At 58.6% G+C, this 25,503-nt stretch overlaps 2 protein-coding genes across 11 annotated transcripts; both read right to left on the reverse strand.

Moving 5' to 3' along the window:
- Positions 1-1,750: 1,750 nt before the first annotated feature.
- Positions 1,751-4,319, reverse strand: LOC114002490 (PHD finger protein 7-like). The gene is made up of 10 exons (XM_039387857.1): positions 4,246-4,319; positions 3,798-3,931; positions 3,610-3,701; positions 3,423-3,524; positions 3,142-3,266; positions 2,901-3,063; positions 2,708-2,814; positions 2,381-2,494; positions 2,133-2,251; positions 1,751-1,961 (listed from the first exon to the last, which is right to left on the reverse strand). Exons 1-10 carry the CDS (start codon positions 4,317-4,319, stop codon positions 1,828-1,830), a joined length of 1,164 nt encoding a protein of 387 aa, XP_039243791.1. The 3' UTR covers positions 1,751-1,827.
- A 2,756-nt stretch (positions 4,320-7,075) lies between these two features.
- Positions 7,076-24,579, reverse strand: LOC114001414 (PHD finger protein 7-like). Of its 10 annotated transcripts, none has more exons than XM_039387848.1 (16): positions 19,468-19,554; positions 19,238-19,350; positions 18,987-19,105; positions 18,662-18,817; positions 18,390-18,533; positions 17,822-18,086; positions 12,983-13,107; positions 12,743-12,905; positions 12,549-12,655; positions 12,222-12,335; positions 11,902-12,089; positions 10,561-11,729; positions 10,371-10,462; positions 10,182-10,283; positions 9,782-9,894; positions 9,627-9,666 (listed from the first exon to the last, which is right to left on the reverse strand). In XM_039387848.1, the coding sequence occupies exons 8-12, from the start codon at positions 12,827-12,829 to the stop codon at positions 10,612-10,614; spliced, it is 1,614 nt and encodes a 537-aa protein (XP_039243782.1). In that variant the 5' UTR covers positions 12,830-12,905; positions 12,983-13,107; positions 17,822-18,086; positions 18,390-18,533; positions 18,662-18,817; positions 18,987-19,105; positions 19,238-19,350; positions 19,468-19,554; the 3' UTR covers positions 9,627-9,666; positions 9,782-9,894; positions 10,182-10,283; positions 10,371-10,462; positions 10,561-10,611. The 10 variants fall into 10 exon arrangements, with proteins under 10 accessions (XP_039243787.1, XP_039243785.1, XP_039243786.1 ...); XM_039387849.1 differs by having other exon boundaries at positions 18,390-18,536; XM_039387851.1 differs by lacking the exons at positions 9,782-9,894; positions 10,182-10,283; positions 10,371-10,462; ... (6 more) ...; positions 19,238-19,350; positions 19,468-19,554 and adding exons at positions 7,480-7,569; positions 7,873-8,015; positions 8,144-8,299; ... (5 more) ...; positions 13,451-13,542; positions 13,639-14,173 and having other exon boundaries at positions 9,530-9,666.
- Between the last annotated feature and the right edge of the window lie 924 nt (positions 24,580-25,503).

A 25,503-nucleotide genomic window follows, 5' to 3' on the forward strand; every position in this document is an offset into this window, starting at 1 on the left:
CCCTTTGTTTATACCAATAATTTACGTAAGTGGAACCACACTGATATAAAACTTTTAAAGAGAGAACTGGCCTTTTATTTGGCACCTTTTTTTTTGTTAGATTTTTATGGCTTGGCTAATTATTCTGCTTCCTATACTCCCCGAAGAATCCTGATTGGCTTCAAGTTAATTTGCTGAAAGCCTGAAATCTAGTAAAAATGTAATTTTACCCTTGCTAACAGCTGGAGAACCAAAATCAATTTCAGCAGCTTGCTGAGTAATGAAATTAGAGGGCTCACAAGTGACAGGAGCCTCACATGAGCGAGTTGAAGGGCAGTGCCATCACTTTCATTTAACCCCCGGATGCAGACACCCTTCAGACACTGCTCAGCAGGCAGCACATCATCCTGATCTTAAAGAAAATGCAATGGTAGATCAAAAAAAGCCTGGCATGAATTAAAATCTGAGCTAACACACAAAGGAAGATACTCCATGAGCTCTAAGCCCTGTGCCTGTACATCGCCTTCTGCACAGGTCACACCTACAACACCTGGGAGTAGGAAAGGGTCACTGGGAGAGTTAGTTGTACTCACCAGTGTCACCTGCTGATGGGAAGCTGCCAGAACTGAGTCAGCTGTTTTTAGAGCTGCTGTCTGCACTTCATTTTACCCAAATTATTGGAGGTGTTGGCCAGCCTGCACCATCACTACTCAGAGTTCAGCTCTTGTACATCCTCCGGAGGAGGCTCCAAAGGGATGCTGCAGGACACCTGACTCAAGTGGAACAACAGTCAGAATCACCTTCCAGCTATTACTGAGCTTCCCACTGCTGCTGACCTACCACCTCCACAAAGCTCAGGAGAAAAAGGCTGAATTTGTTACCAGCAGCCGCCACACAGTCTGAAGTCATGGGTTAGTCCTCAGTTACAGAGTGAAAATTAACCAGTGATGGAGACAGCTCTGTCTTTGTTCAGTGGGTTAAGAGCCATCTTTTAAAAAATCAGACCTAGATCCCTGATGTTGCTGCTACCAGGTACACATAATTCCTCTGAGAATGGGGAAGGCTGATATTTAAAACTGAAATCTCTATTTTGCAAAACTGAGTCAAGGGCTCTTTAGATGTGCGGCCTAGAGAGTTAACAAATGCCCTTGGATTGTTATTGTTGTTATTGTACTGCTTACCTGGCACCCCTCTTTCATCCAGAGGATCCTAAAGCCTTGGGGAGGATGAGCTGCATAGACTCTCAGCTGTTTGTGATGGGCAGATGGATGACAAACCTGGAGAGACCTGCAGGGCTGACAGAGGAACCTGCAGCTCACATGGAAGCAACCCTCTCATGTGCTTCTCCTTCACTGTATGGCCCTAGTTGTTTGGAAGGGCAGGAGAATACAAAAGATGTTGCCCTCAATGAAACCCCAAAACTGCATTTCTCTACCTCCTCCTCCTCTCTTGGACACAGGTTATGCACAGTCCCACGTGGCTCCGCTCGCTTTCCCAGTGTGTTGGGAATCAGAGCAGTGAGATGTGCCCAGTCAGAGGCAGGAACGCAGCTTGGGCTCAGCTCAGACAGGAGGAATTCATATTTTTAAGGGCAGATAGTTTAAAAACATCCCCCCTTGTTCTAATACTAAAAGATGACAGATTTAGATTAAATATTAGGAAGAAATTCCTCCCTTTGAAGGTGGTGAGGCCCTGGAACAGGTTTCCCAGAGAAGCTGTGGCTGCCCCATCCCTGGGAGTGTCCAAGGCCAGGTTGGACGGGGCTTGGAGCACCCTGGGCTAGTGGAAGGTGTCCCTGCCATGGGCAGGGATGGTCTTGGAATGAGACTGCCTGGAATGAGATGGTCTTTAAGGTCCCTTCCAACCCAGACCATTGTGGGACATTCTGCTGGTGGTCTGGGGTTCCCTGGAGCCATCACAAGGCTCCAGTCCTGACTGCCTGGCCATGCTGACACCAGGAAGCCGGGAGTCAACTCGGGAGGCTGTGAGGGGAAGCAGGAATGTCAAGGCCACCCCAGACCTGGGGCAGGATAGGCCAGAGCAGTGTCTCCAGTACTCCTGGAGCAGACAGGCTCCGCCAAACCCACCCTGAGCATCCACTGCCATGCCCAGGGGCACCAGGCCCAGGGTCAACAGGGTGCTTTGCCTCTTACATGTGCCCAGGCCAGCACAGCCATCACATTCCCAGCTGGTTATACTGGTCCTCAGGCCAGAGCAGTGTCTGTGGGTGCCCTCGGCAGCACAGGAGGAGCACAGGAGCAGTTCCCAGGGCCTGGGGAAGCAAACGGGTTCATGGAGGTGAGGACAAAGTGTCCAAAGCATGGGAGTATCTGGCTGAGCTCTTCTGGGTCCTTCTGCTTCTAGCCCTGCAGAGCCCCAGGATGCAGCTTTGGCAACTTACCCCTGTCCCTCTGCCTCCTGCCTGCCTCCTGGAAAAAGGCACTCACTGGCATCACAGCGCCTGTGTCTGTCTCCCAGCTCATCAAATGCATTAAAGCCCTCCCATGTTGGTGGTCTGATGGAAAAGGACAACTGATGAGCTCCCTCTGCCCCGGCATCGGGCAGGTGCAGGGTGTCCCTGCTCTTCCCCCTGTGCCATTTCCAGCTCCTGCAGGAAGCTGAACCTGGGACTCACGGAACAGGGCAGGGCCAGGACTGCTGGGGCAGGCCCTGGCACGGCACAGCACTTGCACCCCCTGTGTTGTGAGCCAGGCAGAAGGACACCAACCTGAAGGGGATTCGGATCCCCATGGTGAGCAGATCCTTGCGAAATGCGTCATCATTTCTGCAGAGGGGGCACTGGATGGAGGAATAACCAGCATGCAGAGCCTGTCCCTGCAGGAGAAACACAACAGCCAGAGTGAGGCCCTGGTGCTGCTGAGCCCATGCTGTGCCCCCAGAGGTGACAGAATCACTCCTACTTGGATGCAGTCCCTGTGGAACCAGGCACTTTTGCAGGCTGGGCACACCAGGGTGTTAAAGGTCTTTCTGTCCTCCACAGGCTCCATGCAGATGAGGCATTCGGTGCCCGGCTCTGGAGTCGCCTCCACTGCCTGCTCTGGCCTGTGTGCAGCACAGAAGGCCCTGGGGGGAAAAAGGGTTGGGTGAGCTGAGAAGTGCTGGGCCCTTCCCTGGTGGTGGCAAGGAAGGGACAGGAGGTACCTGAATGGTCTGCAGAACTGGGTGACACAGCCTCCCTGCTTGGCACAGGGCAGGTGGAAGCTCACATCACAGTGTCTTCTACAGCAGTAAATGGTGGCCCCGATTTGGCCACAGATGCTGCAGCTCTGGAAAGAGCAGAGCAGCCCCATCAGCAGCAGCCTCAGGGCCTCCACCTTGTCCCAGAGCTGGTTGGAAGGGCTGGGTTTTCTTGCCTGGGGTCTGAGCTAAGCTCCAGCAAACCTCGCCTGGCACAAATCTCCCTACTCTAGTCAGCCTCTCACCTGCTCTGCCGCCTGGGAGACTACATCTCGGATCTCCCATGAGTGAAGACACCAGAGTCCTCCTCGATGAACCGGGCGGTCAGGAAAGTTGTTGGCAAAAAACTGCAGGAAAATGCCACACACTGATGAGCAGAGAGTGGCAGGGACTGCCTGTCAAAAAGTGGAGGGAGCCCACAGAGTAACTCACCAGGCAGTTCTCGTGGGCACAGAACCCATGTATGAAGAGTTTTTCCCCGCAGATGTCCGAGTCAGCATCTGATTGCCGACACAGCAGGCATGCTGGAGGGGAGAGAGACAATGGCCCGGGCATGGCACCTGTACTGCCCGCCCTGACAGCCCCTCTGCCAGGCTGAGGGAGGGGCACTTTGCTCTCACCTGGCTCCCTCCCTCTGGGGGCCTCCTCCTCCCTGTGTGACATGATGACTGTCAGCGGTGGGTCTCTGTCCTTAAAACACCGAGGTCTCCTCCAGGTGCTCCTCCACTGGTTCTGAGGCAGATGTGAGACGAGTCTGCAACACAGGGCCAGAGCCCTGAGGCGTAGAGCCCCCTGACTCACTGGTCAGCCCTGTGTGAGCCCGGTCTCTCTCTGCCGTCTCTTTCTGTCGTCTGGTTGAGGAACACCGAGGTCTCCTCCAGGTGCTCCTACACTCTCTGTGCAAAAGAATAATTCACCCACCGGACTGACAGTTTTTCCCCAGTTTATTGTTGTGTGTTTATGAATTCTTATGCACCCCAGTTTATTGTTAAATTTTATGAATTCTGGCATACCTCCATATTGTCTCCCTTTCTCCCTCAGATTTTCCCTCCAAAAGTTGTTTGTTACCCTGTCTCCCCAGTTTTCCCGCTCCTCTGCCGCTGATTGGTCACAGCCTGCCACAGTGCAGGGAGAGCTACCATTGGCCCTTTCCCTCAGAGACCCGAGAGTTCCACCCACCTTTCCCCTGTCTCCCTATCACACTTTTCCCTGAGTTGTCAATCTCTTGCGCCTCCCCAGGTTAGAATCCACCCCTCAAACCTACTTTATTTAAACCCTTGTTTCCCCTAAATAAAGTGGCATTGCTGCACGAGACCTCAACTGTGCCGAGAACCCTTATTGCAGTGCCCGGTCCCATTTCCCTTCCCCCCACGGACTGTGGCAGCCGACATCACTCCAGTCTTCAAAAAGGGCAGCAAGATGGACCCAGGAAATGATGGGCCCATCAGTGTCACCTCCATCCCCAGAAAGGGGACAGAACAGCTCATGCTGCATGTCATCTCTAAGCCTGTGGAATAAAAGGAAGGGGAAATCATGCTTGACCAGTCTCCTAGCCTTCTCTGCTGGAGTGACTGGCTGGGTACATGAGGGGAGAGCAGTGCCTGTTGTCTGCCATGACTTCAGCAAGGCTTTTCACCCTGCCTCCCAGAACACCCTCCCAGGCAGCTCAGCAAGTGTGGCTTAGATGAGTGGACACTGAGGGGGTTGAGACCTGGCTGAATGGCAGAGCTCAGAGGGTTGTGAGCGCGGCGCTCAGTGCTGGGGCCAGCCTCCTTTGACCGGTTGCCCGGTGACCTGGCAGAAGGGACGGAGAGCACCCTCAGCATGTTTGCTGATGATATGGACTGGGAGGAGTGGCTGAGGCACCACAAGGCTCTGTTGCTGTCCAGCGAGTCCTGGGAAGGCTGAAGCTTTGGGCTCAGAGGCACCTAGAAAATAGCAAAAAAATCCGGTAGCTGGGTCTTTGTCTCGCTGCCTGAATTCAGGCTGGCAGGCAGATTTTAAACCAGCACAGGGCATAGCTGCCCCTTGTGTAAGCACCACACTGCAGCGCAGATTAGAGCCGTAGAAGGGTAGAAGGCTTGGGGTTGGGAGAGCCCTTTAAAGGCCACCCCGTGCAAATCCCACAGCCTCGGGGCTTCCACAGGCAGCCCCAGGGCTCTGGGTAGGGCTCGGCCCACAGATGTGTCTGGGGGACAAGGCTCCTGTGCTGGAGCCTCTGTGGAGCTGCTGGGAGCCGGATGTTTTTCCTGGAGCTGGTTGGAAGGGATGAGGTTTCTTTCCTGGGCTCTGGGCAGGGCGCAGCTCTGATGTCCTGTCCCACTCGGCAGGTTTGGGGAAAGGTCGATGGATAACCTCTGGATGGCGCACGGTGCAGTTTTTGCCTCCAGGGCAGCGAAGCCCAACCCGCGGCACTCGCCGCTCGGCGTCCTCTCCTGCGCTCCATTGGGCGGGACCCTCGGGACCCTCCCCCGCTGGGACCCGCGATCGTCTGGGTGCCCAAGTTCCGCGCCCGCGCTCCCCTCGGTGCCGGAATGTTCCCGACGCTTTCCCGGGCTCGCGGCGCTCCCTCGAGCCCGAGCGCCGCCACTCCAGCGCCGACCGCGGCCGTTCCCAAAGCGCCGCCGTGTGCGGGAGGGCGGGAAGGCTCGGGGCGACTGAGTGCGGGGGCTGCCCCGGGCAGAGCTCCCCCTGCGATCCCAGCGCGCTCCCGGCGGGCAGTTTGGAGCCAGGCAGCCATTCCTGCGGGCTCTTAGAGCGGGAAGCGGTCGCCGCTGGGTCACAGCGCACAGATGTGCCTGGGGGACGAGGCTGCCCCGGCAACACCGCCGTGCGCGGGCAGCGGGGCCGCCCTGAGGGGAACCCGCCATGGCACCGCCGGGGTCGCCCCGCACAGCCGGGCTGCGGCTGCCCACACCTGAGGGGAACCCGCCATGGCACCGCCGGGGCCGCCCCGCACAGCCGGGTTGCGGCTGCCCACACCTGAGGGGAACCCGCCATGGCACCGCCGGGGCGCTCCTGCCCCCGGGCCGCCGGCAGCAGGGACAGGACGGGGCTGCCAACACCCCGCCACTGCTTCCCTGCCTTCAGTGCATCAAGGCGGTGGCACCGCTGGATTGCAAAACATTCCAAACCTCTCCCTTGCAACACCAAGGGGAAACCATAGAATAGGAAGGAAAGGAAAGCTGTGCCAAAAGCCAAGGGGGAGGAAAGGGAAACCTGCGCAAAGATACTACTGAGCCTTGGGCTTTGCAATAGCCTCCACTGTGTCAGGTGAAACATTAGGATGAAACAATCTACTAAACACTGCGACATCGAAAGTGCCATTTGCATAATTTTGCAAATACACAAAAATATTTTAAAAAGCAGTCCTATACATTTATTGAAGGGATTTGATAAGTTGCTGACAGAACCGGTTTCACGTCTGTGATGTTCTTGATGCTTCCAGGATGGGGGTGCATCTCCCAGCACTTGGGGCGGCCACACCGCTCCTGTCACGGCAACTTCTAGATTGGCTGCATTAATTTGGAGTCTGACATTGCTGGTTTTGCCTTTGGGATGTCCTCGATTCTTCCTGGCCGCTGTTGCACCTCCCAGCCCTTGGTGATCTCACGTGGCTCCTGTCACGATGACTTCTGGACTGGCTCTGTGTATTGGGGCTCTGATATTGCTGCCAGAAGTGGTTTCGCTTGCAGGATGTCTCTGTTTGCGCCCGGCTCTGGAGTCGCCTCCACTGCCTGCTCTGGGCTGTGTGCGGGGCAGTAGGAGCTGGGGGGAAAAGGGGTGGGTGAGCTGAGAAGTGCTGGGCTCTTCCCTGGTGGTGGCAAGGAGGGGACAGGAGGTACCTGTATGGTGGAATGAACTGGGTGACACAGCCTCCCTGCTTGGCACAGGGCAGGTGGAAGCTCAGGTCACAATCTGTTTCCCAGCAGGAGATGGTGGCCCCGTTCTGGCCACAGATGCAGCAGCTCTGGAAAGATCAGAGCAGCCCCATCAGCAGCAGCCTCAGGGCCTCCTCCTTGTCCCAGAGCTGGTTGGAAGGGCTGGGCTTTCTTGCTTGGGGTCTGGGCTAAGCTCCAGCAAACCTCACCTGGCACAAATCTCCCTGCTCCTCTCAGGCTCTCACCTTCTGTGCTTCCCGGGAGACTACATCTTGGATATCCCTTGGGAGAAAGCCCTGGAATCCTACTGGATCATCATTGTGCAGAGGAAGGTGGCTGGCAAAACCTGTAGAAAAAAGGACACGTACTGATGAGGAGAGAGTGGCAGGGACTGCCTGTCTAAACATGAAGCAACTCACCCGGCAGAACTCGTGGAAACAGAGCCCATTTATCTGGATTTTTTCTCCACATATGTCCGGGTCAGCCTCTGATCGTCCACACAGCTGGCATGCTGGAGGGGAGAGAGACCATGGCACCTCTGCAGGGCTGGGGCATCTTCCCTGCGGGATTGACCCCAAGGGCTGCTCTGTCCCTGCCTGGCTGGCTGAAGGGCAGGGCTGGAGGCCTTGGGGAGGACGGGACACTGTGGGTATGGGTGTCCCAGCAGGTGTCCCCTGCCCCAGCTGGGCCCCGCTTGCTGAGGAAAGGAGGGTCCCAGCCCCGGGATGCCTGGACAGCTCCTGCCTCCCCGTGCCACTGCTCCTGGCACCGACAGCCCCTCTGCCAGGCTGAGGGAGGGGCACTTTGCTCTCACCTGGCTCCCTCCCTTCGGGTGCTCCTCCTCCCTGTCTGACGTGGGACGTGTCAGCGGTGGGTCCCTGTCTCACCGTCCCACTGGTGAGTGGAGCTCCCAGCACTGGTGCTCTAACACGGCTCCTGTCACGGTGACTTCAGGATCTGCTGGATGAATTTGGGGTATGACAGTGCTGGTGGGAGCGGTTTCGCCTGCAGTCAGGACTCCAACTGCTGGAGCAGCTGCTGTCCTCAGTTGCTGGGAAGCAGCTGTGGGATGACCCCGATGTTACCTGACTGTCAGGGCTGGAGCTGCTCGTCTTTTGTGAGAGGGATTTGCCTGTCAGTTTGTATGGAGTTTGCTTGTACTGAGGGTGATGGTCTCGTATTCCTTGAAGTTGTCAGAAGAGTCCTTCATGAGAGCAAAAGCTCTGGGTCTTAACTGGATGCTGTAAGGGGAGCAGGAGGGTCAAGGCTGCTCCAGGCCCTGGATAAGATAGGCCAGAGCAGTGTCTCCAGTCCTCCTGGAGCAGACAGGCTCTGCCAAGCCAACCCTGGACACCGCTTTCCAGGCCCTGGGGCACCAGGCCCAGGGTCAGCAGGCTGCTTTGCCTTTTACCTGTGCCCAGGCCAGCACAGCCATCACATTCCCAGCTGGTTATGATGTCCCTCAGGCCAGAGCAGTGCCTGGGGGTGCCCTCGGCAGCACAGGAGGAGCACAGGAGCAGTTCCCAGGGCCTGGGGAAGCAAACGGGTTCATGGAAGTGAGGACAAAGTGTCCAAAGCGTGGGATTATCTGGCTGAGCTCTTCTCCTGGGTCCTTCTGCTTCAAGCCCTGCAGAGCCCTGGGGTGCACCTTTGGCAACTTACCCCTCCTCCTCTGCCTCCTGCCTGCCTCCTGGAAAAAGGCACTCACTGGCATCGCAGTGCCTGTGTCTGTCTCCCAGCTCATTGAATGCAGTATGGTTCTCCATGATGGTGGTCTGATAGGAAAAGGAAAACTGATGAGCTCCCTCTGTCCTGGCATCGGGCAGGTGCAGGGTGTCCCTGCTCTTCCCGCTGTGCCATTTCCAGCTCCTGCCTCCTAGTCAGGCTCTCACCTTCTGTGCCGCCCAGGAGACTACATCTAGGATATCCCTTGGGGTGAAAACACTGAGTCCTACTCGATCAACTGCTCGGTGAAGGAGGTGGCTAGCAAAATACTGCAGGAAAAATGTTATGCACTGATAAGCAGAGAGTGGCAGGTACTGCCTGTCAAAACATGGAGGGGGCTCACGGAGCTACTCACCAGGCAGAACTTGTGGACACACAACCCATTTATCTGGAGATTTTCCCCACACATGTCCGGGTCAGCCTCTGTTGACACAGCAGGCATGCTGGAGGGGAGAGAGACCATGGCACCTCTGCAGGGCTGGGGCAGCTTCCCTGCGGGATTGACCCCAAGGGCTGCTCTGTCCCTGCCTGGCTGGCTGAAGGGCAGGGCTGGAGGCCTTGGGGAGGACGGGACACTGTGGGTATGGGTGTCCCAGCAGGTGTCCCCTGCCCCAGCTGGGCCCCGCTTGCTGAGGAAAGGAGGGTCCCAGCCCCGGGATGCCTGGACAGCTCCTGCCTCCCCGTGCCACTGCTCCTGGCACCAACAGCCCCTCTGCCAGGCTGAGGGAGGGGCACTTTGCTCTCACCTGGTTCCCTCACTTCGGGGGGCTCCTCCTCCCTGTCTGACATGGGACGTGTCAGCGGTGGGTCCCTGCCCCTCAGGCCAGAGCAGTGCCTGAGTGTGACCTCAGCAGCACAGGAGCACAGGAGCAGTTCCCAGGGCCTGGGGAAGAAAACGGGTTCATCCCCAAAGCTTGGGATTATCGGGCTGAGCTCTTCTCCTGGGTCCTTCTGCTTCAAGCCCTGCAGAGCCCTGGGGTGCACCTTTGGCAACTTACCCCTCCTCCTCTGCCTCCTGCCTGCCTCCTGGAAAAAGGCACTCACTGGCATCGCAGTGCCTGTGTCTGTCTCCCAGCTCATTGAATGCAGTATGGTTCTCCATGATGGTGGTCTGATGGGAAAAGGAAAACTGATGAGCTCCCTCTGTCCTGGCATCGGGCAGGTGCAGGGTGTCCCTGCTCTTCCCCCTGTGCCATCCCAGCAGGCGATGGTGGCCCCGCTCTGGCCACAGATGCAGCAGCTCTGGAAAGAGCAGAGCAGCCCCTTCAGCAGCAGCCTCAGGGCCTCCTCCTTGTCCCAGAGCTGGTTGGAAGGGCTGGGCTTTCTTGCTTGGGGTCTGGGCTAAGTTCCAGCAAACCTTGCCTGGCACAAATCTCCCTGCTCTTGTCAGGCTCTCACCTTCTGTGCTTCCCGGGAGACTACATCTAGGATATCCCTTGGGAGAAAGCCCTGGAATCCTACTGGATCATCATTGTGCAGAGGAAGGTGGCTGGCAAAAAACTGTAGAAAAAAAGGACACGTACTGATGAGGAGAGAGTGGCAGGGACTGCCTGTCAAAACATGGAGGGAGCTCATGAAGCAACTCACCAGGCAGAACTCGTCGGCACAGAGCCCATTTATCTGGAGATTTTCCCCGCAGATGTCCGGGTCAGCCTCTGACCGTCCACACAGCAGGCATGCTGGAGGGGAGAGAGACAATGGCCCCGGGCATGGCACCCTGTACTGCCCGCCCTGACAGCCCCTCTGCCAGGCTGAGGGAGGGGCACTTTGCTCTCACCTGGCTCCCTCCCTTCGGGGGCCTCCTCCTTCCTCTCTGACATGTAACGCATCAGTGGGGAGTCCCTGTCTCACCGTCTGAGCGGTGAGCGGGGCTCCCAGCACTGGGTGCTCTATCACGCCTCCCATCACGGCGACTTCTGGATCTGCTGGATGAATCTGAGGTCCGACGCTGCTGGCGGGAGTGCTGTTGTCTTTGGGAAGTCCTGGCAGGTGTCTCCCTTGAGTTTCGCCTGCCAGCACTCGGTGCTGGCGTGCAGTTCCTGTCAAGGGGACTTCTGGACCGACCAGATGTATTTGAGGTCCGACTTTGGCGGCGGGAGCTATTTCGCCTGCGGGATGTCCCCGATTCTTCCTGGCTGGGCCTGCGCCTCCCAGTACTTGGTGTTGGGACATGGCTCCTGTCACGGCGACTTCTGGACCGAAGGCGTGGATTTTGCGGCCGACGTTGCTGGCGGGAGCGGTTTCGGCTGCGGGATGTCTCTGATGCTTCCTGGGTGGCGGTGCAGCTCCCAGCCCTTGGTGTTCTCACATGGCTCCCGTGACGTCGACTTCTGGACCGAAGGTGTGGATTTTGGGGCCGACGTTGCTGGCGGGAGCGGTTTCGGTTGCTGGATGTCTCTGAAGCCTCCTCGCTGTGGCTGCGCCTCCGAGGACTCGGTGGTGGTGGCAAACAAATCCTGTCATGGGGACTCGGGGACCGGAGGTGTGGTGAACATCTCCTGTCATAGGGACTCGGGTACCGAAGGTGTGGATTTTGGGGACGACTTTGCCGGCGGGAGCGTCTTCGCCTGCAGGATGGCCCTGATTGTCTCTCCCTGGGCCTGCACCTCGCAGCAGTTGGTTCCGGCACATGGCTCCTGTCCAGGGGACTTCTGGACCGATGTTGTGGATTTTGGGGCCGACTTTGCCGGCGGGTGCGGTTTTGCCGGCGGTCAGGCCTCCGACTGCGAGAGCAGCTGCTGTCCTCAGTTTCTGGGATGTTGCTGTGGGATGGCCTTGATGTTACCCGACTATAGAGGCTGGGGCTGCTCGTCTCCTCTGAGGGAGATTGCACAGACTGCTCTGATGCTGCCTGTTGGCTGGTGCTGGGGTTGATGGTCTCGTCTTCTGTTGACACAGCAGGAGACTCCTCCATGAGTCTAGCAAGGATTGAGAATTCACTGGAGGCTGTAAGGGGAAGCAAGGAAGGTCAAGACCGCCCCAGGCCCAAGGCAGAATAAGCCAGAGCAGCGCCCCCAGCCCTCCTGGAGCTGACAGGCTCTGCCGAGACCACCCTGGGCACGCATTGCCAGGCCCAGGGGCACCTGACCCAGGGCCATTCAGGTGCTTTGCTTCTTACATGTGAAGCGCTCAGCACAGCTGTCACAATCACAGTTGTCCGCGCAGACTGTCGTGCCACGGCGTCTGCGGCTGCTCTGGCGAGCACAGTTGTCACATTCCCAGCCGGTTATGGTGTTCCGCACACCAGAGCAGTATCTGTGAGTGCCCTCGGCAGCACAGGAGGAGCACAGGAGCAGTTCCCAGGGCCTGGAAAAGCAATCAGGTTCATGGAGGTGAGGACAAAGTGTCCAAAGCATGGGATTATCTGGCTGAGCTCTTCTCTTGGGTCCTTCTGCTTCAAGCCCTGCAGAGCCCCAGGATGCAGCTTTGGCAACTTACCCCTCCTCCTCTGCCTCCTGCCTGCCTCTTGGATAAAAGCACTCACTGGCATCACAGCGCCTGTGTCTGTCTAACAGCTCGGCGAACGCATCATTCTCCTCCCAAGTTGGTGGTCTGATGGAAAAGGAAAACTGATGAGCTCCCTCTGCCCCGGCATCGGGCAGGTGCAGGGTGTCCCTGCTCTTCCCCCTGTGCCATTTCCAGCTCCTGCGGGAAGCTGAACCCGGGACTCACGGAACAGGGCAGGGCCAGGACTGCTGGGGCAGGCCCTGGCACGGCACAGCACTTGCACCCCCTGTGTTGTGAGCCAGGCAGAAGGACACCAACCTGAAGGGGATTCGGATCCCCATGGTGAACATCTCCCCGAGAAATGCCGGCCTGTTTCTGCAGATGGGGCACTGGAAGGAGGAAAATCCAGAGCGCAGAGCCTGTCCCTGCAGGACAAACACAAAGTAGTGAGAGTGAGGCCCTGGTGCTGCTGAGCCCCTGCTGTGTCCCTCGGGATAGGGAACCACTCCTACTTGGATGCAGTCCCTGTGGAACCACGTGGTTTTACAGGCTGGGCACACCATGGTGTTGAAGGTCTTTCTGTCCTCCACAGGCTCCATGCAGATGAGGCATTCGGTGCCCGGCTCTGGAGTCGCCTCCACTGCCTGCTGTGGGCTGTGTGCAGGGCAGTAGGAGCTGGGGGGAAAAGGGGTGGGTGAGCTGAGAAGTGCTGGGCCCTTCCCTGGTGGTGGCAAGGAGGGGACAGGAGGTACCTGTACGGTGGAATGAACTGGGTGACACAGCCTCCCTGCTTGGCACAGGGCAGGTGGAAGCTCAGGTCACAATCTGTTTCACAGCAGGAGATGGTGGCCCCACTCTGGCCACAGATGCAGCAGCTCTGGAAAGAGCAGAGCAGCCCCATCAGCAGCAGCCTCAGGGCCTCCTCCTTGTCCCAGAGCTGGTTGGAAGGGCTGGGCTTCCTTGCTTGGGATCTGGGCTAAGCTCCAGCAAACCCCGCCTGGCACAGATTTCCCTGCTCTTGTCAGGCTCTCACCGTCTGTGCCGCTCGTTTGACTGCATGTAGGATATCCCTTGGGAGAAAGCCCTGAAGTCCTACTCGTTCATTCCCTTGCTGATCAAGGATGCTGGCAAAATACTGCAGGAAAAGGACACGCACTGATGAGGAGAGAGTGGCAGGGACTGCCTGTCAAAAAGTGGAGGGAGCCCACGGAGCAACTCACCAGGCAGAACACGTGGGCACAGATCCCATGTTTCTGGATTTTATCTCCACATATGTCCAGGTCAGCATCTGATCTCCGACACAGCAGGCATTCTGGAGGGGAGAGAGACAATGGCCCCGGGCATGGCACCTGTACTGCCCACCCCGACAGCCCCTCTGCCAGGCTGAGAAGGGGCACTTTGCTCTCACCTGGCTCTCTCCCTTCAGGGGCCTCCTCCTCCCTGTCTGACATGGTGACTGTCAGCGGTGGGTCTCTGTCCTTGGAACACCGAGGTCTCCTTCAGGTGCTCCTCCACTGGTTCTGAGGCAGATGTGAGACGAGTTTGCAACACAGGGCCAGAGCCCTGAGGCGTAGAGCCCCCTGACTCGCTGGTCAGCCCTGTGTGAGCCCGGTCTCTCTCTGCCGTCTCTTTCTGTCGTCTGGTTGAGGAACACCAAGGTCTCCTCCAGGTGCTCCTACACTGGGTCTGAGGCAGAAGTGAGACGAGTCTGCAACACAGGGCCAGAGCCCTGAGGCGTAGAGCCCCCTGACTCGCTGGTCAGCCCTGTGTGAGCCCGGTCTCTCTCTGCCGTCTCTTTCTATCGTCTGGTTGAGGAACACCAAGGTCTCCTCCAGGTGCTCCTACACTCTCTGCGCAAAAGAAGCGAGAGGCGTTTGCAAAAGGGGGGCTGTCCCTCCTCTTCCTTCTCCTCTCGTGATCAGGTAACACTGACACTGGGCCTGAGCCCAGAGTCCCATTTTGTGCCCTTGGCCTCACGAGTCACAGTGGCCACTGTGACATCAGCATCATGCACCTGAAATAGGGGCAGGGATGGCCCCAGCCCACCCCCCCACTGTGAGGCAGCCCCTTGGTAACCGAGGTTCCGAGGCGGGTCCCGAGCCCTCGGTAAGCACAGAGCCGGGGCGGCTGCTGCTGCAGCAAGCGCAGGGTCAAATGCCAGGCCCTGGGGCAGCCACCGAGGACTCTTGGGCAGCCACTGTTGCACAAAAAGTGCTGTTCAGGCAGTGCCACTCCAGGGCTCCGGCCCTGGCCAAGGCGGATCTCTGCTCCTGCCCCTGGCCCAGGGAACACTGCCAGCACATCAGGGACGCTGATTCCCCAGCAGAGGTGCCTGAGGACTGCAGGAAAGCCGACTGTGGTGGATGAGAAGATAGAATGGGAGAGATATGCTGCCTGGAAAAACATAAATGGGATCTAAATGGACCTGTTGCTTACTGAATAATTCACCCACCGGACTGACAGTTTTTCCCCAGTTTATTGTTGTGTGTTTATGAATTCTTATGCACCCCAGTTTATTGTTAAATTTTATGAATTCTGGCATACCTCCATATTGTCTCCCTTTCTCCCTCAGATTTTCCCTCCAAAAGTTGTTTGTTACCCTGTCTCCCCAGTTTTCCCGCTCCTCTGCCGCTGATTGGTCACAGCCTGCCACAGTGCAGGGAGAGCTACCATTGGCCCTTTCCCTCAGAGACCCGAGAGTTCCACCCACCTTTCCCCTGTCTCCCTATCACACTTTTCCCTGAGTTGTCAATCTCTTGCGCCTCCCCAGGTTAGAATCCACCCCTCAAACCTACTTTATTTAAACCCTTGTTTCCCCTAAATAAAGTGGCATTGCTGCACGAGACCTCAACTGTGCCGAGAACCCTTATTGCAGTGCCCGGTCCCATTTCCCTTCCCCCCACGGACTGTGGCAGCCGACATCACTCCAGTCTTCAAAAAGGGCAGCAAGATGGACCCAGGAAATGGTGGGCCCATCAGTGTCACCTCCATCCCCAGAAAGGGGACAGAACAGCTCATGCTGCATGTCATCTCTAAGCCTGTGGAATAAAAGGAAGGGGAAATCATGCTTGACCAGTCTCCTAGCCTTCTCTGCTGGAGTGACTGGCTGGGTACATGAGGGGAGAGCAGTGCCTGTTGTCTGCCATGACTTCAGCAAGGCTTTTCACCCTGCCTCCCAGAACACCCTCCCAGGCAGCTCAGCAAGTGTGGCTTAGATGAGTGGACACTGAGGGGGTTGAGACCTGGCTGAATGGCAGAGCTCAGAGGGTTGTGAGCGCGGCGCTCAGTGCTGGGGCCAGCCTCCTTTGACCGGTTGCCCGGTGACCTGGCAGAAGGGACGGAGAGCACCCTCAGCATGTTTGCTGATGATATGGACTGGGAGGAGTGGCTGAGGCACCACAAGGCTCTGTTGCTGTCCAGCGAGTCCTGGGAAGGCTGAAGCTTTGGGCGCAGAGGCACCTAGTGAATAGCAAAAAAATCCGGTAGCTGGGTCTTTGTCTCGCTGCCTGAATTCAGGCTGGCAGGCAGATTTTAAACCAGCACAGGGCATAGCTGCCCCTTGTGTAAGCACCACACTGCAGCGCAGATTAGAGCCGTAGAAGGGTAGAAGGCTTGGGGTTGGGAGAGCCCTTTAAAGGCCACCCCGTGCAAATCCCGCAGCCTCGGGGCTTCCACAGGCAGCCCCAGGGCTCTGGGTAGGGCTCGGCCCACAGATGTGTCTGGGGGACAAGGCTCCTGTGCTGGAGCCTCTGTGGAGCTGCTGGGAGCCGGATGTTTTTCCTGGAGCTGGTTGGAAGGGATGGGGTTTCTTTCCTGGGCTCTGGGCAGGCGCAGCTCTGATGTCCTGTCCCACTCGGCAGGTTTGGGGAAAGGTCGATGGATAACCTCTGGATGGCGCACGGTGCAGTTTTTGCCTCCAGGGCAGCGAAGCCCAACCCGCGGCACTCGCCGCTCGCCGTCCTCTCCTGCGCTCCATTGGGCGGGACCCTCGGGACCCTCCCCCGCTGGGACCCGCGATCGTCTGGGTGCCCAAGTTCCGCGCCCGCGCTCCCCTCGGTGCCGGAATGTTCCCGACGCTTTCCCGGGCTCGCGGCGCTCCCTCGAGCCCGAGCGCCGCCACTCCAGCGCCGACCGCGGCCGTTCCCAAAGCGCCGCCGTGTGCGGGAGGGCGGGAAGGCTCGGGGCGACTGAGTGCGGGGGCTGCCCCGGGCAGAGCTCCCCCTGCGATCCCAGCGCGCTCCCGGCGGGCAGTTTGGAGCCAGGCAGCCATTCCTGCGGGCTCTTAGAGCGGGAAGCGGTCGCCGCTGGGTCACAGCGCACAGATGTGCCTGCGGGACGAGGCTGCCCCGGCAATACCGCCGTGCGCGGGCAGCGGGGCCGCCCTGAGGGGAACCCGCCATGGCACCGCCGGGGCCGCCCCGCACAGCCGGGCTGCGGCTGCCCGCACCTGAGGGGAACCCGCCATGGCACCGCCGGGGCGCTCCTGCCCCCGGGCCGCCGGCAGCAGGGACAGGACGGGGCTGCCAACACCCCGCCACTGCTTCCCTGCCTTCAGTGCATCGAGGCCGTGGCACCGCTGGATTGCAAAACATTCCAAACCTCTCCCTTGCAACACCAAGGGGAAACCATAGAATAGGAAGGAAAGGAAAGCTGTGCCAAAAGCCAAGGGGGAGGAAAGGGAAACCTGCACAAAGATACTACTAAGCCTTGGGCTTTGCAATAGCCTCCAATGTGTCAGGTGAAACATTAGGATGAAACAATCTACTAAACACTGCGACATCGAAAGTGCCATTTGCATAATTTTGCAAATACACAAAAATATTTTAAAAAGCAGTCCTATACATTTATTGAAGGGATTTGATAAGTTGCTGACAGAACCAGTTTCACATCTGTGATGTTCTTCATGCTTCCTGGATGGGGGTGCATCTCCCAGCACTTGGGGCGGCCACACGGCTCCTGTCACGGCAACTTCTAGATTGGCTGCATTAATTTGGAGTCTGACATTGCTGGTTTTGCCTTTGGGATGTCCTCGATTCTTCCTGGCCGCTGTTGCACCTCCCAGCCCTTGGTGATCTCACGTGGCTCCTGTCACGATGACTTCTGGACTGGCTCTGTGTATTGGGGCTCTGATATTGCTGCCAGAAGTGGTTTCGCTTGCAGGATGTCTCTGTTTGCGCCCGGCTCTGGAGTCGCCTCCACTGCCTGCTCTGGGCTGTGTGCGGGGCAGTAGGAGCTGGGGGGAAAAGGGGTGGGTGAGCTGAGAAGTGCTGGGCCCTTCCCTGGTGGTGGCAAGGAGGGGACAGGAGGTACCTGTACGGTGGAATGAACTGGGTGACACAGCCTCCCTGCTTGGCACAGGGCAGGTGGAAGCTCAGGTCACAGACTGTTTCCCAGCAGGCGATGGTGGCCCCGTTCTGGCCACAGATGCAGCAGCTCTGGAAAGAGCAGAGCAGCCCCTTCAGCAGCAGCCTCAGGGCCTCCTCCTTGTCCCAGAGCTGGTTGGAAGGGCTGGGCTTTCTTGCTTGGGGTCTGGGCTAAGCTCCAGCAAACCCCGCCTGGCACAAATCTCCCTGCTCTTCTCAGGCTCTCACCTTCTGTGCTTCCCGGGAGACTACATCTTGGATATCCCTTGGGAGAAAGCCCTGGAATCCTACTTGATCATCATTGTGCAGATGAAGGTGGCTGGCAAAAACCTGTAGAAAAAACAACACGTACTGATGAGGAGAGAGTGGCAGGGACTGCCTGTCAAAACATGAAGCAACTCACCCGGCAGAACTCGTGGAAACAGAGCCCATTTATCTGGATTTTTTCTCCACACATCTGGGTCAGCCTCTGATCGTCCACACAGCTGGCATGCTGGAGGGGAGAGAGACCATGGCACCTCTGCAGGGCTGGGGCAGCTTCCCTGCAGGATTGACCCCAAGGGCTGCTCTGTCCCTGCCTGGCTGGCTGAAGGGCAGGGCTGGAGGCCTTGGGGAGGACGGGACATTGTGGGCACGGGTGTCCCAGCAGGTGTCCCCTGCCCCAGCTGGGCCCTGTTTGCTGAGGAAAGGAGGGTCCCAGCCCCGGGATGCCTGGACAGCTCCTGCCTCCCCGTGCCACTGCTCCTGGCACCAACAGCCCCTCTGCCAGGCTGAGGGAGGGGCACTTTGCTCTCACCTGGCTCCCTCCCTTCGGGGGGCTCCTTCTCCCTGTCTGACGTGGGACGTGTCAGCAGTGGGTACCTATCTCACCGTCCCACTGGTGAGTGGAGCTCCCAGCACTGGTGCTCTAACACGGCTCCTGTCACGGTGACTTCAGGATCTGCTGGATGAATTTGGGGTATGACAGTGCTGGTGGGAGCGGTTTCACCTGCAGTCAGGACTCCGACTGCTGGAGCAGCTGCTGTCCTCAGTTGCTGGGAAGCAGCTGTGGGATGACCCCGATGTTACCTGACTGTCAGGGCTGGAGCTGCTCGTCTTTTGTGAGAGGGATTTGCCTGTCAGTTTGTATGGAGTTTGCTTGTACTGAGGGTGATGGTCTCGTATTCCTTGAAGTTGTCAGAAGAGTCCTTCATGAGAGCAAAAGCTCTGGGTCTTAACTGGATGCTGTAAGGGGAGCAGGAGGTCAAGGCTGCTCCAGGCCCTGGATAAGATAGGCCAGAGCAGTGTCTCCAGTCCTCCTGGAGCAGACAGGCTCTGCCAAGCCAACCCTGGACACCCCTTTCCAGGCCCTGGGGCACCAGGCCCAGGGTCAGCAGGCTGCTTTGCCTTTTACCTGTGCCCAGGCCAGCACAGCCATCACATTCCCAGCTGGTTATGATGTCCCTCAGGCCAGAGCAGTGCCTGGGGGTGCCCTCGGCAGCACAGGAGGAGCACAGGAGCAGTTCCCAGGGCCTGGGGAAGCAAACGGGTTCATGGAAGTGAGGACAAAGTGTCCAAAGCGTGGGATTATCTGGCTGAGCTCTTCTCCTGGGTCCTTCTGCTTCAAGCCCTGCAGAGCCCTGGGGTGCACCTTTGGCAACTTACCCCTCCTCCTCTGCCTCCTGCCTGCCTCCTGGAAAAAGGCACTCACTGGCATCGCAGTGCCTGTGTCTGTCTCCCAGCTCATTGAATGCAGTATGGTTCTCCATGATGGTGGTCTGATAGGAAAAGGAAAAGTGATGAGCTCCCTCTGTCCTGGCATCGGGCAGGTGCAGGGTGTCCCTGCTCTTCCCGCTGTGCCATTTCCAGCTCCTGCCTCCTAGTCAGGCTCTCACCTTCTGTGCCGCCCAGGAGACTACATCTAGGATATCCCTTGGGGTGAAAACACTGAGTCCTACTCGATCAACTGCTTGGTGAAGGAGGTGGCTAGCTAAATACTGCAGGAAAAATGTTATGCACTGATAAGCAGAGAGTGGCAGGGACTGCCTGTCAAAACATGGAGGGGGCTCACGGAGCTACTCACCAGGCAGAACTTGTGGACACACAACCCATTTATCTGGAGATTTTCCCCACACATGTCCGGGTCAGCCTCTGTTGACACAGCAGGCATGCTGGAGGGGAGAGAGACCATGGCACCTCTGCAGGGCTGGGGCAGCTTCCCTGCAGGATTGACCCCAAGGGCTGCTCTGTCCCTGCCTGGCTGGCTGAAGGGCAGGGCTGGAGGCCTTGGGGAGGATGGGACATTGTGGGTATGAGTGTCCCAGCAGGTGTCCCCTGCCCCAGCTGGGCCCCGCTTGCTGAGGAAAGGAGGGTCCCAGCCCCGGGATGCCTGGACAGCTCCTGCCTCCCTGTGCCACTGCTCCTGGCCCCGACAGCCCCTCTGCCAGGCTGAGGGAGGGGCACTTTGCTCTCACCTGGCTCCCTCACTTCGGGGGGCTCCTCCTCCCTGTCTGACATGGGACGTGTCAGCGGTGGGTCCCTGCCCCTCAGGCCAGAGCAGTGCCTGAGTGTGACCTCAGCAGCACAGGAGCACAGGAGCAGTTCCCAGGGCCTGGGGAAGAAAACAGGTTCATCCCCAAAGCGTGGGATTATCTGGCTGAGCTCTTCTCCTGGGTCCTTCTGCTTCAAGCCCTGCAGAGCCCTGGGGTGCAGCTTTGGCAACTTACCCCTCCTCCTCTGCCTCCTGCCTGCCTCCTGGAAAAAGGCACTCACTGGCATCGCAGTGCCTGTGTCTGTCTCCTAGCTGGGCAAATGCATTAAAGCCCTGCCATGATGGTGCTCTGATGGGAAAAGGAAAACTGATGAGCTACCTCTGCCCTGGCATCGGGCAGGTGCAGGGTGTCCCTGCTCTTCCCCCTGTGCCATCCCAGCAGGCGATGGTGGCCCCGCTCTGGCCACAGATGCAGCAGCTCTGGAAAGAGCAGAGCAGCCCCATCAGCAGCAGCCTCAGGGCCTCCTCCTTGTCCCAGAGCTGGCTGGAAGGGCTGGGCTTTCTTGCTTGGGGTCTGGGCTAAGCTCCAGCAAACCCCGCCTGGCACAGATTTCCCTGCTCTTGTCAGGTTCTCACCGTCTGTGCCGCTCGGTTGACTGCATGTAGGATATCCCTTGGGAGAAAGCCCTGGAGTTGTACTTGATCATCATTGTGCAGAGGAAGGTGGCTGGTAAAAAACTGCAGGAAAATGTAACTCACTGATGAGCAGAGAGTGGCAGGGACTGCCTGTCAAAACATGGAGGGAGCCCAGAGAGCAACTCACCAGGCAGAACACGTGGGAACAGATCCCATGTTTCTGCATTTTCTCCCCACAGATGTCCGGGTCAGCCTCTGATTGTTGACAGAGCAGTCATGCTGGAGGGGAGAGAGACAATGGCCCCGGGCATGGCACCTGTACTGCCCGCCCTGACAGCCCCTCTGCCAGGCTGAGGGAGGGGCACTTTGCTCTCACCTGGCTCTCTCCCTTCCGGGCCTCCTCCTCCCTGTCTGACGTGGGACGTGTCAGCGGTGGGTCCGTGTCTCACCGTCCCACCGGTGAGTGCGCCTGGCAGTACTGGGTGCTCTAACACGGCTCCTGTCGTGGGGACTTCTGGATCTGGTGGATGAGTTCCATGTCCGCCGCTGCTGGCGGGAGTGCTGTTGCCTTTGGGAAGTCCTGGCTGCTGTCTCCCTTGAGTTTCGCCTCCCAGCACTCGGTGCTGGCGTGCAGTTCCTGTCAAGGGGACTTCTGGACCGGCCGGATGGATTTGGGGTCTGACGTTGCCGGCGGGAGCGGTTTCGCCTGCGGGACGTCCCTGATGCTTCCTGGCTGGGGATGCGGCTCCCAGCACTTGGTGCTCTCACACAGTTTCTATCACGGCGACTTCTGGACCGGCCAGATGGATTTGGGGTCTGATGTTGTTGGCGGGAGCGATTTTGTGTTCGGGATGTCCTTGATGTCTCCCGGCTGCGGCTGCTCCTCCCAGCACTGGGCGCTCTCACCTGGCTCCTGTCGTGGCGACTTCTGGACCGGCCGGATGGATTTGGGGTCTCACGTTGCAGGCGGGAGCGGTTTCGCCTGCGGGATGTCCCCGATGGTCTCGGCCTGGGCCTGCGCCTCCCAGGACTTGGTGATGGCTCATGGGTCCTGTCCAGGGGACTTCTGGACCGAAAGTGTGGATTTTGGGCCCGACGTTGCCGGCGGGGGTGGTTTTGCCGGCGGTCAGGCCCCCGACTGCTGGAGCTGCTGCTGTCCTCAGTTTCTGTGAAGGTGCTGTGGGATGACCCCGATGTTACTTGACTCTCAGGGCTGGAGCTGCTCGTCTCCTGTGAGGGAGTTTGCACAGACTGCTCCCATGTTGTCTGTCGGTTGGTACGGCGGTGGCTGGTCTGTGGTGTTGAAGATCCAGGGGCAGGCACCTGGGCGCTGGTGCTGGGGCTGATGGTCTCCAGTGGTGCAGAACTGGGAGACAGCCCTGGTAGCACGAGGATGCCTGCGTTGGTGCTGGTGGTCTGGGGTTCCCTGGAGCCATCACAAGGCTCCAGTCCTGACTGCCTGGCCATGCTGACACCAGGAAGCCGGGAGTCAACTCGGGAGGCTGTGAGGGGAAGCAGGAATGTCAAGGCCACTCCAGACCTGGGGCAGGATAGGCCAGAGCAGTGCCTCCAGCCCTCCTGGAGCAGACAGGCTCCGCCAAACCCACCCTGAGCATCCACTGCCATGCCCAGGGGCACCAGGCCCAGGGTCAACAGGGTGCTTTGCCTCTTACATGTGCCCAGGCCAGCACAGCCATCACATTCCCAGCTGGATCTGCTGTCCCTCAGGCCAGAGCAGTGTCTGTGGGTGCCCTCGGCAGCACAGGAGGAGCACAGGAGCAGTTCCCAGGGCCTGGAAAAGCAATCAGGTTCATGGAGGTGAGGACAAAGTGTCCAAAGCGTGGGAGTATCTGGCTGAGCTCTTCTCCTGGGTCCTTCTGCTTCTAGCCCTGCAGAGCCCCAGGGTGTAGCTTTGGCAACTTACCCCTGTCGCTCTGCCTCCTGCCTGCCTCCTGGAAAAAGGCACTCACTGGCATCACAGCGCCTGTGTCTGTCTCCCAGCTCATCAAATGCATTAAAGCCCTCCCATGTTGGTGGTCTGATGGAAAAGGAAAACTGATGAGCTCCCTCTGCCCCGGCATCGGGCAGGTGCAGGGTGTCCCTGCTCTTCCCCCTGTGCCATTTCCAGCTCCTGCAGGAAGCTGAACCTGGGACTCACGGAACAGGGCAGGGCCAGGACTGCTGGGGCAGGCCCTGGCACGGCACAGCACTTGCACCCCCTGTGTTGTGAGCCAGGCAGAAGGACACCAACCTGAAGGGGATTCGGATCCCCATGGTGAGCAGATCCTTGCGAAATGCGTCATCATTTCTGCAGAGGGGGCACTGGATGGAGAAATAACCAGCATGCAGAGCCTGTCCCTGCAGGAGAAACACAACAGCCAGAGTGAGGCCCTGGTGCTGCTGAGCCCATGCTGTGCCCCCAGAGGTGACAGAATCACTCCTACTTGGATGCAGTCCCTGTGGAACCAGGCACTTTTGCAGGCTGGGCACACCAGGGTGTTAAAGGTCTTTCTGTCCTCCACAGGCTCCATGCAGATGAGGCATTCGGTGCCCGGCTCTGGAGTCGCCTCCACTGCCTGCTCTGGTCTGTGTGCAGCACAGAAGGCCCTGGGGGGAAAAAGGGGTGGGTGAGCTGAGAAGTGCTGGGCCCTTCCCTGGTGGTGGCAAGGAGGGGACAGGAGGTACCTGAATGGTCTGCAGAACTGGGTGACACAGCCTCCCTGCCTGGCACAGGGCAGGTGGAAGCTCACATCACAGTGTCTTCTACAGCAGTAAATGGTGGCCCCGATTTGGCCACAGATGCTGCAGCTCTGGAAAGAGCAGAGCAGCCCCATCAGCAGCAGCCTCGGGGCCTCCACCTTGTCCCAGAGCTGGTTGGAAGGGCTGGGTTTTCTTGCCTGGGGTCTGAGCTAAGCTCCAGCAAACCTCGCCTGGCACAAATCTCCCTGCTCTAGTCAGCCTCTCACCTGCTCTGCCGCCTGGGAGACTACATCTCGGATCTCCCATGAGTGAAGACACCAGAGTCCTCCTTGATGAACCGGGCGGTCAGGAAAGTTGTTGGCAAAAAACTGCAGGAAAATGCCACTCACTGATGAGCAGAGAGTGGCAGGGACTGCCTGTCAAAAAGTGGAGGGAGCCCACAGAGCAACTCACCAGGCAGTTCTCGTGGGCACAGAACCCATGTATGAAGAGTTTTTCCCCGCAGATGTCCGAGTCAGCATCTGATTGCCGACACAGCAGGCATGCTGGAGGGGAGAGAGACAATGGCCCCGGGCATGGCACCTGTACTGCCCGCCCTGACAGCCCCTCTGCCAGGCTGAGGGAGGGGCACTTTGCTCTCACCTGGCTCCCTCCCTCTGGGGGCCGCCTGCTCCCTGTCTGACATGGTGACTGTCAGCGGTGGGTCTCTCTCCTTGGAACACCAAGGTCTCCTCCAGGTGCTCCTACACTGGTTCTGAGGCAGAAGTGAGACGAGTTTGCAACACAGGGCCAGAGCCCTGAGGCGTAGAGCCCCCTGACTCGCTCGTCAGCCCTGTGTGAGCCCGGTCTCTCTCTGCCGTCTCTTTCTATCGTCTGGTTGAGGAACACCGAGGTCTCCTCCAGGTGCTCCTACACTGGGTCTGAGGCAGAAGTGAGACGAGTCTGCAACACAGGGCCAGAGCCCTGAGGCGTAGAGCCCCCTGACTCGCTGGTCAGCCCTGTGTGAGCCCGGTCTCTCTCTGCCGTCTCTTTCTGTCGTCTGGTTGAGGAACACCAAGGTCTCCTCCAGGTGCTCCTACACTCTCTGCGCAAAAGAAGCGAGAGGCGTTTGCAAAAGGGGGGCTGTCCCTCCTCTTCCTTCTCCTCTCGTGATCAGGTAACACTGACACTGGGCCTGAGCCCAGAGTCCCGTTTTTGTGCCCTTGGCCTCACGGGTCACAGTGGCCACTGTGACATCAGCATCATGCACCTGAAATACGGGCAGGGATGGCCCCAGCCCACCCCCCCACTGTGAGGCAGCCCCTTGGTAACCGAGGTTCCGAGGCGGGTCCCGAGCCCTCGGTAAGCACAGAGCCGGGGCGGCTGCTGCTGCAGCAAGCGCAGGGTCAAATGCCAGGCCCTGGGGCAGCCACCGAGGACTCTTGGGCAGCCACTGTTGCACAAAAAGTGCTGTTCAGGCAGTGCCACTCCAGGGCTCCGGCCCTGGCCAAGGCGGATCTCTGCTCCTGCCCCTGGCCCAGGGAACACTGCCAGCACCTCAGGGACGCTGATTCCCCAGCAGAGGTGCCTGAGGACTGCAGAAAAGCCGACTGTGGTGGATGAGAAGACAGAATGGGAGAGATATGCTGCCTGGAAAAACATAAATGGGATCTAAATGGACCTGTTGCTTACTGAATAATTCACCCACCGGACTGACAGTTTTTCCCCAGTTTATTGTTGTGTGTTTATGAATTCTTATGCACCCCAGTTTATTGTTAAATTTTATGAATTCTGTCATACCTCCATATTGTCTCCCTTTCTCCCTCAGATTTTCCCTCCAAAAGTTGTTTGTTACCCTGTCTCCCCAGTTTTCCCGCTCCTCTGCCGCTGATTGGTCACAGCCTGCCACAGTGCAGGGAGAGCTACCATTGGCCCTTTCCCTCAGAGACCCGAGAGTTCCACCCACCTTTCCCCTGTCTCCCGGGCTGCCCCGGCAACACCGCTGTGCGCGGGCAGCGGGGCCGCCCTGAGGGGAACCCGCCATGGCACCGCCGGGGCCGCCCCGCACAGCCGGGCTGCGGCTGCCCACACCTGAGGGGAACCCGCCATGGCACCGCCGGGGCGC

This window comes from Pipra filicauda, unplaced genomic scaffold (assembly GCF_003945595.2).
Source record: "Pipra filicauda isolate LSUMZ 115617 unplaced genomic scaffold, ASM394559v2 scaffold592_size254116_pilon, whole genome shotgun sequence".
In the NCBI taxonomy this organism is placed as follows: domain Eukaryota; kingdom Metazoa; phylum Chordata; class Aves; order Passeriformes; family Pipridae; genus Pipra; species Pipra filicauda.

Bases quoted from the DNA above. Each gene is read 5' to 3' on its own strand.
- LOC114002490 (XM_039387857.1), bottom strand. From the start codon at position 4,319: ATGGTAGCTCTCCCTGCACTGTGGCAGGCTGTGACCAATCAGCGGCAG. The intron at 2,495-2,707 runs GTTGGTGTCCTT...CTTTTCCATCAG, and splicing joins GGGATCCGAATCCCCTTCAG to ACCACCAACATGGGAGGGCT. The intron at 2,252-2,380 runs GTAAGTTGCCAA...TTGCTTCCCCAG, and splicing joins CAGGAGGCAGAGGGACAGGG to GCCCTGGGAACTGCTCCTGT.
- LOC114001414 (XM_039387844.1), bottom strand. From the start codon at position 13,681: ATGTCAGACAGGGAGGAGGAGGCCCCTGAAGGGAGAGAGCCAG. The intron at 13,543-13,638 runs GTGAGAGCAAAG...TCTCCCCTCCAG, and splicing joins CCCTGAAGGGAGAGAGCCAG to AATGCCTGCTGTGTCGGAGA. The intron at 12,906-12,982 runs GTACCTCCTGTC...TTTTCCCCCCAG, and splicing joins CAGTTCATTCCACCGTACAG to CTCCTACTGCCCTGCACACA.